Below are 14,237 nucleotides of genomic sequence, written 5' to 3'. Positions count from 1 at the left end.
GGGTGATTTTATTTCAGTATTCTCAAAAGGAGAAAAAAACCCAGTATTGTATAACATCTCAAAAAGATCTCAAACAAAAAAATCCTTTATTTTTTTTTTAAAAAAATCTTGCAATAAGTTAGCAAAAATACAAAAATTGCAACTCCACACAGTACAAAATACTTCATTGGCAGCATTTTATGTGGCTTCTTTGCCTGGAAATTGCAACTGCCAAAAGAAGTTGGTCAGGCAGCATCTTTAAAAGAAAACACACACACACACACACTTGCACACACACACAAATTTAAAAAGTAATAACCATTGGCCCCCAAAAGACACAAAACCTCTAAAATCAAGTAAGAAAACAGAAACCACACTGGAATCTTTCCTTGGCATGCAGACGTGGTGTCCTTTCTCTCACCCTCCGTAAGTGTTCCCTGTAATACATTAGAATGCATTTGATGAGCTAATTCCAACCTGATCTTCAAAATACTCTGCCTTTCTGGAATCTAGGCAGATATTTCAAGATTTTCAGAGCATTACACATTTTTTCACCTATCTTGCCCCTGATTTACAAAATGGGATGGGGGAGCAGAACCACTTTTTAGGCATATGGAATTGGATAAGTGGCTTTACTGAATAAAGTCTGTAACTGGCTTTGGAAATTTAAAAAAAAACAAAAAAAAAAAAACAAGCATCCAGTGTTAGTTGGGAAGGAGAGCTTTTCCCATTCGGAACATCTTCCAGTGTTAGTAAGGAGAACAACTTCTCCTAACCATAAAGTCTAGTTATCATGTGTCTTTTAGTCTACAGTCTGCTGGTGATGATTTTATAAAGTTGGAAAAGTGGGCATCATTTTCTGCATCCTCAATTCTGAGATCTCTCCTCTTGGAACACAACAGCCACATCCTCCACAGCAATGCTGTCAACAATTGAAGACAGTGAATGAAGGTTGCGGTCTTCAGAAGAATCGTCAGTCAGCAGATGATCTGTGGAGAAAATAAGGAATGACCTTAAGCAAGCAATGTTCTCTGAGAGTCCAGTAACTGGAACAAGAGTTGGGAAGGATCTTAGCAGAAAATCAAAGTCATGAGCTGCCTTTGGCTACAAACCAGCTTAATGCTTGTATGTCTGAAATGTATCTGCCCCATAGTAAAGCACTGATGGTATTTAATAGCTAAAGGACAACTCCTCTTCTGTTTACTAATGGATTTAGCTGGCTCTAATTGTTTTTCCAAGAAGGGATTTGCTTCCAAAATTCCTATTTCCCCTGGGACATTTTCCATTTGCAAAGGTGGCAGGAATACCTAAAATACTTGATACACTCTTCTCCCAATCTATCACCATATCTGTAACTCACGTGAAACTGCAGCTCAAAGATTTTGTACTACTGGTGCATATACACACTTTACAGTTGAGTAGATTGGGAATCTAGCATGTGGATCAAGGGACTTTAATCTTTTCCTTGCAATTCCAGTAATAGTGGGAGATTTCTGTTTCTGCCTATTTTGCACTGCAAAATATATTGCAAATATTACTGTTGAATTCCATTTGTGTCGAATTTTGTAATAAACTTGAACATTTGTTTTCTAACTCGAGTCATTGTTTCCTCAACTTTTTTTCTTAGTTGGTATGTGATCAACTTTACAACTTAAAAAATATCAGAATCATGGTTCATCTCTTACTGACATTTAAGTATGCAGTATTAGAATGCTGCAGAAATCCAATATACAGGTACATGTTAAGTGACACATTATTTGCTGGCTAGCTAGCAAGACTCTTGGAAATAAACTCTTTATCAAAAATGCTTTGTTTGTTTAGGAAAGATCTGTCTTCCCAGAAAAGGCCTCTTAAAATGGCTTGTATTGCAATACAATTTTTGTATCCACATAGAATATGTTTCAAGACCCCCTGTATGGAGGACAGAGAAAGGGCAATGAAGGGGGCATTTTAAGGTAAGTTAAACTATGAATGTCAAATCCATCGATAAAGGGGCATATTGTACTGTATTTAAAAATAAAGGCCCAATAACACTTGGATTTTTAAAATAAATGAAGACCAAACATTCTGAAAGCTTAGTGAATAAAAGCTTTTACATGAGGTGCTGAAACAGTAGCAGAGTTTAGAAAATCACATAGTAGTCAACACACATTTTCACAGCCTAGCAGCTATGCGGGCAACTGTTCTTAAGAGGTAGAAGGGTTTTCTTTTAACAACACAGTAGTTAAAGTCAGAGTTGCAGATGGGATGGCCTATTTGATTTATCAATTGTCAAGCAAGAATAGGCATTACTAAAAAATGAGACAAAAGATATTAATTTTCATATGCTACTTTAGGAGCCCTGGTGGAGTAATGGGTTAGACCCTTGTGCCAGCAGGACTCCTGACCCAACAGGTCAGTGGTACAAATCCTGGGAGAGCGGGTTGCGCTCTGTCAGCTCCAGCTCCCCATGCGGGGAAATGAGAGAAACCTCCCACAAGGATGGTAAAACATCAAACACCTGGGCATCCCCTGGGCAACGTCTATGCAGAACGGCCAATTCTGTCACACCAAATGTGACTTGCAGTTTTTAAAGTCACTCCTGACACGAAAAAAAATGCTACTTTATAAATTTGCATTTTAAAATGCTACAATTAATGACAAAATATAGAAAACAATATTATACAAAATTACAATATTTGTCATAATGGTGGAAATAGTGGCCAAATGGCCTGTGTCTGATCAGAACGTGGATTGGAAGATCATGGCTAGTTTTCCCTTACAGTTCATTCTTTAAACCGGACTTTGTTTCATTAGAAAAACAGTGAAATCACTTCAGATAACATCTTCCAATATGGTACCGTGCATTGAAAAATGTGATGCACAGCTGCCTTAGTGGTGCAAGCTGAATACCAAACCAAACAATTACAGTTGGCCCTTTACATGGATGTACATATATTGTTAAAACAGTTATTGAAATGAATTGTGCATTATAAAGTATGGTAACCAAATAGAGATAAAACATTTTACTTAGAAATAATCTTGGGGGGAGGACCTCCATTCTGAAGTACTGTTAGAACCTGAACACTTTTAATTTACATGTGCTTCAAGGAGGTGTTTACATAATTTTTATTATCAGGAAGATACCTATTTTTTCCTTTTACAGGTAAGAGGTTGCTTTCTATGGCCAGAAGTAACTTTCTAGAGTCCAGACCTGCTTTTACCAGCTTTGCAGTTGCTTCTAAGTACAGATATCCCAATACTATTTGTGTTTTCCCCCGTTCTAGAACAGATCATGGTAAAATACTTCTACACATACATGCATTTTAAAGATGGAGCGGAGCAGGAGAACTTAGGATTAATAGAAGCTGGATCTACACTGCTCTATATCCCAGGATCTGATCCCAGATTATCTGCTTTGAACTGGATTATATGAGTCTAGTTAATATAGGATAAACAGATAATTTGGGATCAGATCCTGGGATATAGAGCAGTGTAGATCCTACCAGAATGGTCCTTACCTCTAAAGAGCAAAAAGGGTTAGACCTTTGTGTTCCCAGAAGACAATATGGTCTTACCTCCTGGATGAGTGTTGAACTCCAACTGGGTGCTCCATTCTGGACTGCATGAAGTGCTGCTGGGTCCATGGTCACTACCCACCTTGAATGAGAAAATGGGAGATCTTTAGTACTGGTTTCACACTTTGACTGCATTAGATTTGGGGAAAGGTGATTCTGTTTAGACCAGAACTCTCAGCATTCCTCAACCAGCATGATCATTGCAATCTCGGCTTCACCAATTAAAGGGTCTTTCACCTTCAATGAATCGAAAACAGCAACAACAACACAGAGACAAACAATTTCTGATATGGCTGTGGTTTGCTGCTGTCTTCTGAGTCTATAAAGTGCTGCAAATGTACATTACAGGGATCTCCTGTGAAATTGAATCCAATGCCAACAGCCTAGGTGAACATGTAGTAGACAGATTGAGAAGCAGACAAAGAACAGAGAATACAGCCTGCAGCTGTTCATAACTTTCCTCTGTTCTCAAACCAGGCTGGATGAACATTCCCAAGCTTGTTTTGGGCAGTATATGAACATTCAGCCTACAAAATGTGAGGACTTATTTCAGAATAAGATATTTGGAAAGAAAATGGGAAAGCCATACTATTCTTTGAAACTAAACACAACCCAAATCAAATTTATCCTACTGATAGGAGGTGAGAGGTTTTCTACCTGCTCCAAGAGTCTCGGAGGGCAAGTTTACAACATGAGATAGCAATGGCTAGTCAAAATGTCTACTGCCACTAGAGCCCTTTCACAATACATACTGTTCCACAATGGTCTTACTCATTTTGTTCAGCAATTATAAGAGAGTAGTAATCCGAAAGGATGCTTTGAAAGGAGGAGCTGTAAACATATTGGAGAGCCTTATAGGAGAAGCCCAGAATTCAATCTTGTAGTATTTTGTCCCTTAGGACTGAAGGCTTGTACCCAAATGCTCTTGTAAATCTTTAAATGGAGATACCCAGTAACCCATTTGAACTCAACAGGTGTCCAGCGTCCAAGTCCTTCCTCATTGGCATGTGTATTAGAATTCATTTCCTGAGGTACCATCTGTTGGAATAAAATCCCATCCACTAGTCACTTGGGTTATAGGGGTGATGCCAGTTTGTCCTGTGACTCATGCCCACCTTTGATAAACTGCAGTATAGATAAGGAAGGATACATCTATTCCAAAATTCTTCATTATGCAATACCCTTATTAGGCAGGTTAATACTATCACAATTCCACTATATTATGCACAACTAATTTAAAAGGAACAGACCAAGACAGTCACTGCTGCATTTATAGAGAAAAACAATATAGTAATATTCATATATTTCTGGAAGTATACCCTCTACCTGTGTCAGCTGTGAATATGAAAGCTATAAAGGACATGAAAACTGAAATGTATAGTTTTAAATGGTGGAATATTTGTGTAGAAAGAAAATAATTCTCCAGCCATATCAAATTCTGAAAATGTTCAATTCCCTTTCAGTCGCCTTAAGCCACATACATTACCAGAATACACTGGGAGACATGGTTCTTCCCAGCCCACCCACCATGGAGTACCCTATACATTACAGATTTTGAACTATAATGCTCATAATTTCTAAACCATTGATCATGTTGCCTGGGACTGATGGGGATGTTAGTCAAATATATCTGGAGACCATAGTGCACTTCTGCTATCCTTTTACAGTGTAGTAACATCTACAGAAAACTACGAATACCTTTATATGACTTTGCTTATATATGACTGTTGGAGAATAGGCAGAGTGGCAGCCAATAATAGAAGCTAGAGAGTTTGGACTTGGGAATATATTGTTGAAGGCGGTCAAGCTACTGATTCTCTAGGAAAGGCTGATGCAGTAGCTGTTTGCTGCGCTCTTGGATGACTGTGTGATGACCTGTCCCCTTCCCCTGGCACTTACCACTGGCTGGTTGTTGTTGTTACAGTAGTGTAGTTCCCGCTGGTCCCGCTCCTGTTGGTTGAGGGTACTGAGCAGAGCTTGTAAGCGTTCAATGTATTGGATGGCACTGCGCAGAATCTCCACCTTGGGAAGCCGCTGATTTGGGTTGAGTAAAGTGCTCCGTTTCAGAGCTTCAAAGGCCTCGTTGACTTTTTTCAGCCGGCGCTTTTCCCTCAGGGTGGCAGCACGGCGCCGGTCGATGGAGACACTTTTCCTCTTGCATACTTTGCATGCCCAAGGCAGGCACTGTCCAGGGCTGTGGTCTGGCAGGACTGAGGAGGTCTTCTCCTCAACCCCAACCCTGCCATCAGAGCACAGGCTCACAGCTGCTCTGTCTTGGTAGGCTGTCTGTTCATAGCCATGTAAGCGAGGGCTCAGGTAGTTCTCCCCATCATAAAACCGTTGGTCTGTGAAAAAGTATGGGTTGGTCTCTAGCAGTTCCATGGTGAGCGTCTGGCAAGGCAGAGCGTGTGTTGGGGAGTGAAACGCAGGCCTCTCACACCAACTGCTTGGTGGCATTTAAACCCTGTGCGGGCATTAAATCACAGAGATAAATATAGCAAACCTCCAGGAAACCTGAGCTTGCCCTAAGCTGCTGCTTCGCATCAAAACTTGTCCATCTGATTTCATGTACTCTCCCTGTGGGGATTAGTCTGCTGCTTGGGGCAGTGCTGTGGCTAAAGTGGGGTGGGCGGAGGGGGGAGTGGATGGAGGATCTGGCATGTGCTCCAGAGAAGTCCAGCCGCCTCTCAAACAACAGCCCCATTGGATTATTTTCACTTGCTCTCCTACAATGATATTGATGATCAGTCAGCTCCCTTAGCTGGCAGCTCTGTGCAGCATTCCTGACTCATCTGCTCCTTTCAATTACTGCTCCCTGCCAGCTTCGAAGCCATCCATCCCTTTCTGGAAAGGAGCAAGGCACAGGCATAGACACAAAGGCAGGTCCATTTGTTCTCCTCAAGCAAGGAAGAATCACTCCACTTTCCAAGACCTCATGCTCTACTTTGGCCTAGGTGGCGTGCTTAAATTTAACACCCCTTCTTTGTGGACTCTTAAGAAATTCAGTGCCTCGAACATTTTGTAAAAAGCAGAAAGTCAACAGGTGAAACTTTCCTGATGTTACAGCTCAGTAATGGAATAGTTTCACCTTTTGATTATTGCCATCCATGAGGCTGTTAAAAGTACTTTCAGTCCATAAAAAGTAGGACTCTTAGGCAAAACGAATTCTACTTCCAATCATTTCTAGCTAGATTACTGTAATGTGCTCTAGACTAGTGTATTATTAAAAAATGCCAGCAAGCCACCCTACAGCTATACCAGCATTCTTGCAAGGGTTAGATGACACAACCATGTGGTTTTTTTTTATTCAATACCATTAGTTGCCAGATAAATTCAGGGCTCAATCCAAGATGCTGATTTCATTTTTATAGCACGGAATGGTCTGAAACCAAATCATCTCCAGGACAGTCTGTTCTCATATAAGTGCCCTAGAAGCATTCATCTACATTAGCCTTTCTCAGCTCAGTGTCCTCCAGATGTGTTGGTTATGTTGAAAAAGGGAGAGATACAGATGTAGCAAAGAAAAAAAATCTATAGGGAGGAAAAAAGGGATACAAAAAATCACAGCTATACATCTCCGGTTGATAACACCTGGTAGAACAATAATATTTTTTATTTAATTGCTAGACTTTTAAAGTGGGGAATGGCCATACACACAATAGATGTATTTCCTCTCATACTAAGGAGCAATAGCTCTGAGAAGCTTGAATGATAAATAATAAATAATAATAAATAACCACAATAATAAATAATCAAAAAAGGACAACTAGAGAGCAAAAACATGGAAATGATTATTTAGCATTATTATTTCCTGATAGTATAAAGCAATGTTCTCAACCTGTGTGTCCCCAGATGTTTTTGCCTTCAAGTGGTATTTCTGGGAGTTGTGGCCAAAACACCTGGGGACCCACAGGTTGAGAACCACTGCTATAAAGAACACAGGTTTGCTTTGCAACTGCTGTTGAATGTTTAGAACAACAGAAAGGAAGGTTGCCAGTGACTAGTACCTGTGATGGCAACAGATGCCTCCAGCATCACAGACACGATGTCTCTAACCACCAGTTGCTGGGGAACGTAAATGGGAGGCTGCCACTGCATTCACATCTCACTTCACACAGTCAATTGGTTGGCCACAGTGAGAAGAGAAGGCTAGATGAGATGTCTTCCAGCACAGCTTTTATGTTTTTTCAAAGACAAGTTTTCATATATAAGGATAGGATAGAGGTAAGAACAATAAGTCAACATTATATGGTTGCCTGCATTGGCAGCAATTGCTATGCTTAGCTTTTAATGCCTAAAATTATCTTGCAAATCATGATAACTTCCTTTTAAAAGACAGATAATAGAAACAAAACTTGAGAAGGTGTCATACCTGCAGCACATGGAAAAGTTACCATGGACAGTGATCATGGTTGATGAGTGACTTGTAGTCCAAAAAGGTGAGCTTTCCAAATTTTGCATATCTGAAGATAGATATTCACAGTGCCTGTTAAACACTGTGTAAAGTTATAAGAGTGTAAATATGTCGAGTTATTTATTCATAATTTTTCTTCCACATAGACTGCTTTTATCATCCCATCTTCAAACTAGAATGGACTGAAGCTTTCCCACCTCTTCATTGGAAAAGCTTCTAGTATCATAGCTTGGAAAAGTTACTTTTTTGGATTACAACTCTTAGAATCTCCTAACCTTTGAAGGAGCTAAAGTAAAAAAAAAAGTAACTTTGATAAGCTCAATAGGACTCAATGTGCACAGAACCAGCTTTCTAAGAGTCTACCTACTTCCATCCTGACAGCTTCGTTCCAGACGAAATGCCAGCAAAGGGACTGGTCAATGGAAAGAATTTCAGCCCCCCAAAATGTGGTAATATTTTCCCTTTCAAAATCGCCCACCGAGGAGGGACTTTCTATTTTACTCACATTTCTCAGCCCACAGTCTTAATGGGGAGGGACTTTGGGCAGATTTCTAGCATGTTTCAAGTTTTCCCCTGCACAGTTAGAAATCAAACCAGCCTGTGATTCATCAGAGAAGCTTGGGCCTTTTTTGGAAGTTCATAACTGAGCTGCCAGTCAATACTGGGATTTTATGTTTAATTTTAAACAGGCCACAAATACCATTGGTTTGAGAATGTATTATGCCTCCTTTAAATTTTAGCTGTAATGAACCTAAGAACTTTTGATCGCCCTGCATACATATGTGTCACAAGAAGAACAAATATCAGATGCTAGAATGCATCATTCTAGCTCATACTAGCTTACATATATCAAAATGTCATGTAGTAGCTGCATCAGAGGACCAGAATCATGGAATAATTGTATAGAACAGTAAATCTGAGATCACAGAATGTAGGCAAACCAGCCCTGAAGCCATTCTTATCACATGACATTGTGCACATTCTGTTTGCCTCCTCACCACGATTCACTGTACCTCATTATTGACAGGCAAAATCCATCAATTGGAGGAGTCACAGGGTGATGCTTATGGAATTTAATAATCCCCTCCCCATTTTATCTTGGTGGTGTGTTAGCTAATAATGGCTAATGTTTATAAATGTCTGCTTTTATGGTGGTGATCTATCCAATTAGTTGATCACAAGCGAATCAAGTTGCAGCATTCAGTGTCATTTACCTTCCAATGTTGAAAACTTCCTTGAGTCCTCCCAAGGGTGAGGAAGGTGGTATAAAAATTGAGTGAGTAAATAAATAAATAAATAAATAAAAATGTTGCCCTTCAAATCTTCTAGACTACAATTCCCATCGACTAGGAAGCATTTTTGTTAACCATACTGGCTAGGGGTGATTGGCATTTAAGTCCAAAACATTTGGAAACATCCACTTGGAAATAGCCAAACTTTCAATCTTTTTTGTGGATGGTGTGTTTCACATTAGGTGGTTTGTTTGAAAGCAATTTTGCTGTACGTTCTGCATTTATTTCTTGCTTGTGTGTGTGTGTGTGTGTGTGTGTGCCTTCAGGTTGAGATATGGTGACCTCACCCCACATTTCATAGGTTTTTTTAAATGCAAGCAATTGTTGCGTGCTTTCAAGTCATTTTTGACAGCTACTTAAGAGAACGTATCACAGAGTTTTCTTGGTAAGAATTGTTTAGAACCAACCTAATTTGAAAGGTATATTGTGCAATACGCCATGCTGTAATTGGTGGACAACTTCTTTTGTTTGGACCCACTGGTTATACCAGGCATGGGCAAATTTGGGCTTTCCAGGTATTTTGGACCAGCTGTCAGGAATTGTGAGAGTTGAGGTCCAAAACACCTGGAGGGCAGAAGATTGCCTATGCCTGTGTTATACTAAGAGAAAACAGAATTATCAGGCCCCCTTCCTCACATTCTTGTGCCTTTTAAACAGTAGTTTCATAAGCAGTAGTTTAGGCAGGTAATATATTCCTAGTATGGGAAGAAAGTCAGCAAGAAAGTCTTGTGTGTTTAATTTCTGCAAATCATCTTGCTATCAAAGACATAATGACAGATCTAGTAAGTAAATGCATAAGGAAAAATGCCAACATTAGATAGAATCTGTGAAAATATTCTTACAATACATGTTACCCTTAAGTGGCAGATGAAAAGTAAGCTGAGCACTTGGAAAATGAAATACTGCAATATAGATGCAACTCTTATGGTTATGAAAATCCCTCTGAGTGTTTTGGAACAAGAGAAAGATAGGAGTATAACAAAGAACTTAAGATCAGGAAGAGACCTTGGCTGTTCTCTCTTGTGCAAAACCATCTATTTTAGAAATCCTCCTTTCAAGAATTTTGGGCCTTGCGGAAGAGAATGTCACCTTTCTTTTCCTTTTTTATTTATTTCTTGAAATGACAAGACTCAATGGATGAAGAAAGATCAGTGTCTTTTCATTGGTGGCACATAATATATGGAACTCTCTCCGCTTCTTTGAGGTGCTAGCTTTCAAACAGCAAATTGAAAATGTTTTCACTGTCATTCAGAGAGCATTCGAAGACATTTTTGGCTCCTTGGTTCTATAGTTTTTCTGCAGCTGGCCTCTCTGAACATTTGTGGCTACTTCTGTTTTGCAGCAGCATTTATATTGCCAGAAATAGATTGCAGTGAGGTTCCTCCTTATTTATTTACATAGTGCCATCAATGTACATGAGTACAATTCTCCTAAGAGGCTTTTACATCCAACTCATCCACACCAAGTACATTTAGGATTTTATTTATTTACTTTTATCCCTTTTTTCTCCCGTTATAGGAGCTCAACATGGCTTTAAAGGACTGCAGCATTAAAGTGAAATCCCATGCACCCTTAGACAGCAGTGTGGTCCTGAGTTTATTTTGCAGAAGAAACTGGAGTCACATGTCAAAGTGTTCAATTATTGGATGTTTATCAGTTTTTAAAAACCCAACATCTTTCAGTCTTTACATATTGTTAGTGTCTTCTTCAGACTTGAATGTTGAACATTTTTGGAACATTTTAAAAAACATTTATTGCATGGTTAGATGTTTTCCTGCTCCAGATATTTCTGAAGATAGATCCTCATTATGAATTTTAATGATGGAGCAATGTGCAAATTCTATTGTGTGCTCTCCAGCTTTTCCTTGTTTTGTCCTGGGTTCAATGGCATTTAATCCCATATGGGGAATTGCCTGTAGCCTTATCATTGGACATCATCACACTAGAGCTTCTATCCACTTTATATCTGGTTGCTGTCTCCGGCAGAATGATGGGCTTTTAAACCGCTCATCCAGAGAGGTCTTGTGCCTCACTAAACTACAAACCCCAGAATTCTGCAGGAGGCAGCAATTGGATTTAAAGTGGATAGGATGCTCTAGTGCAGTGTTTCCCAACCAGTGGTCTGTGGACCACCAGTGGTCCGCAAGAATGAAAATATGGTCTGCGACCTCACCATTACTACACAGTTGTCTCAAAATCACACAGCAACGAGAGCAACTGGTCTTGCAAAATGCTCTTATAGTGCCGAGACAACAAAGATGTCAAGAGGGGAAATTACTACTACTACCTCAGCTCGAGATTATTAAATATGGCTTCCTGTGGGTGAGCAGATGGTGACTACTGGATGGAATATGTTCTGTATCAGAAACCAGGGCTGATGTGGTCTATCCAATGTAATTTTCTGAAGTATCACCCCAAATAACCAAACCAAATCTAAAGTTGACCAAAAACTTATTTGTAACCTTTTTTGTATTAATTTTGGAGAGTGGTCCCTGCTCAAGTGGTCCCTGATCAAAGTGGTATCTGGTCAAGTGGGCCCTGGTCAAAAAATGTTAGGAACCACTGATTCAGTGTGATGAAGTCCATTGTTGTAGTTGCTAGCTGTGTCAAGACAACTTCAACTTACAGAGACCCCATGAATGGAAGACCTTCAAATCATCTTATCCTCAACAGCCCTACTCATGTCTTGAGTTCATTAATCAATGAAGTCAAGATGGATATATGCCTCTCCAAAGCAGCCCTGTGAGATAAATCACCCTGGAAGTTGTTGACACAAGCTTAACCAGTGGGTTTCATGGTAAACTTTGAACCTGTATGAATTAACTCCCTGTCCTTTAGGTAGGATGCAGTCTTACAGCTGGGCATTCCCACGTTCCTTCACCTGTATGTACTCCAAAATCCTTGTACAGGCTACTGAACTAAACCATTTCCTTCCACCTGTGGAGGTATAGTTCAGAAGCACAATACCCTTTTAGATTATATTTCTCAATCAGGTAGCTCAATACTAAAAAAAGCAATGTTGTCAAGCTGTACAGGTATACTTGGCAGAATCTAAGTGTAGCTCTTAACACAATTGCACTGAATGGGACCAAAGGGAGTGAAGCTTTACACTTGCTTTTCCACTCATCTGCAGTGTGGAGAGAAGGCTGCTGTGTGGAGGTGGCTTTGGAGCTGCATCATTCCAAACTGGCCGGAGGGATTAGGACTCTGCTGCCGGCTGTCAGGTTAGACCATGATGGATGTTCACTGATGGTAACAGCACAAAGACGACACTGTGAGAGCAACAGGCGAACATGTTCCAATCCGTCATGGACTGGCATTTTTGTGTTAAAAGGAGCTGAGCGGCTGCAGGGAAGGCCCTTAGTGGGGGCAGCTAACAATCCAGGAAGAAAATTAGCCACAGGGAAAAGACTAGTCTCGTGTCAGCTTCTTCCCCTCCCCCACTAAGTATATGAATCCCTCCATATTCAGAACGTGTCCAGCATCAATTATAATCCAATAAATTTACTTGGTGAAATTTGCCTCGTGTGCAGTAGACACCGAGTTGGTGTCTTCTCTATACACATATAGTGCAAATTAATTCCATGTTAGAGAACTTACTGTAAGGTAAAGGTAAAGGTTTTCCCCTGACATTAAGTCTAGTCGTGTCCAGCTCTCGGGGGTGGTGCTCATCTCCATTTCTAAGCCAAAGAGCTGGTGTTGTCCATAGACACCTCCAAGGTCATGTGGCCAGCATGACTACATGGAGCACCATTACCTTCCCACCGGAGCAGAACATATTGATCTACTCACATTTGCATGTTTTTAAATTGCTAGGTTGACAGAAGCTGGGGCTAACAGCAGGAGCTCACCCCACTCCCTGGATTCGAACTACTGACCTTTTGGTCAGCAAGTTTAGCAGCTCAGCGGTTTAACCTGCTGTGCCACCAGGGGCTCCAGAACTTACTCTAGTTTAGCATTTTATATTCGGCATCATGGGAAGCATGGGCAACGAAAATATTTGGGAGTATGATTGGCGTTGGGTGATAATAATTCTGTCTCAGTTGTGTCCAACAGCAATAAATCTTCTTTTTTAAAAGATAAGCATCTGAACAAACCAAAATAAGTAAGGTTAGTATTGGGACTTTGAATTTGAGGTAATCCAGGTTTCTCAGTATCACACGGTAATGCCTGTGGAGCTATTGGATCAAGTTGCCAAGACAATTCAAATCCATCAAGATTTCTTCACTTGCTCCTTAGGATCAATAAGTTTAAATTCTTGCTCATGGAGCAGGCTTTACTGTGTGAGCTGGATGGATGAAAATGGACAATGAGTTAAAGAAAAAAATCGAATCGGATGCAAGGAAATTCAGAAAAGATAAGATTATATGGACGTTTGTAGACCGTAAAAGGTGCTTGCATTTTCAAATGAAAAATATTTGACAATTATATGATTTAACAGTTTCCTCTAAGAATGTTTGATGGTACTAGACCAGGCATGGGCCAACTTTGGCCCTCCAGGTGTTTTGGATTTCAACTCCCACAATTCCTAACAGCCTCAGGCCCTTTCCCTTTCGCCCTCAGCCGCTTAAGGAAAGGGCCTGAGGCTGTTAGGAATTGTGGGAGTTGAAATCCAAAACACCTGGAGGGCCAAAGTTGGCCCATGCTTGTACTAGACTCTAGGTAAGCCTTGGGTAGAAAGAAAAAGGTCACAACCATGACTACTGAGTTAACAGCTTCCTCTTTGGAAGCTGTTTTTCATTGAGCATTAACTCTTCCTCCCTTTGATGAAAGCCTCAGTTCTCACCCGTCTTTCTCTGGCTCCTAAAGTCCTTCTGGCACTGCATTAAACAGCCAATGTCATGCTTTCTCCTTTTAGCACGTTCCAATCTCCTTCCATTCAAAGTGTACTCTTCTCACCGGAGATGCAAGCTTTCAGCAGTTTGATCTTTTGATTAGCGCTGATTGTTGTGAGAAAGTCTTTAACCACGCCGAAATTTTATCAGCGGGGATATA

The 14,237-nt window shown here is 40.3% G+C and overlaps 1 protein-coding gene across 1 annotated transcript; it reads right to left on the bottom strand.

The window, feature by feature from the left end:
• Positions 1 to 69: 69 nt before the first annotated feature.
• On the bottom strand, positions 70 to 6,138 carry MYOG (myogenin). The gene is made up of 3 exons (XM_060772472.2): positions 5,436 to 6,138; positions 3,537 to 3,618; positions 70 to 968 (listed from the first exon to the last, which is right to left on the bottom strand). Exons 1-3 carry the CDS (start codon positions 5,991 to 5,993, stop codon positions 847 to 849), a joined length of 762 nt encoding a protein of 253 aa, XP_060628455.2. The 5' UTR covers positions 5,994 to 6,138; the 3' UTR covers positions 70 to 846.
• Positions 6,139 to 14,237: the final 8,099 nt, after the last annotated feature.

Source organism: Anolis sagrei, chromosome 4 (assembly GCF_037176765.1).
Source record: "Anolis sagrei isolate rAnoSag1 chromosome 4, rAnoSag1.mat, whole genome shotgun sequence".
Lineage (NCBI taxonomy): Eukaryota > Metazoa > Chordata > Lepidosauria > Squamata > Dactyloidae > Anolis > Anolis sagrei.
This window is presented reverse-complemented; position numbering and strand designations above follow the sequence as displayed.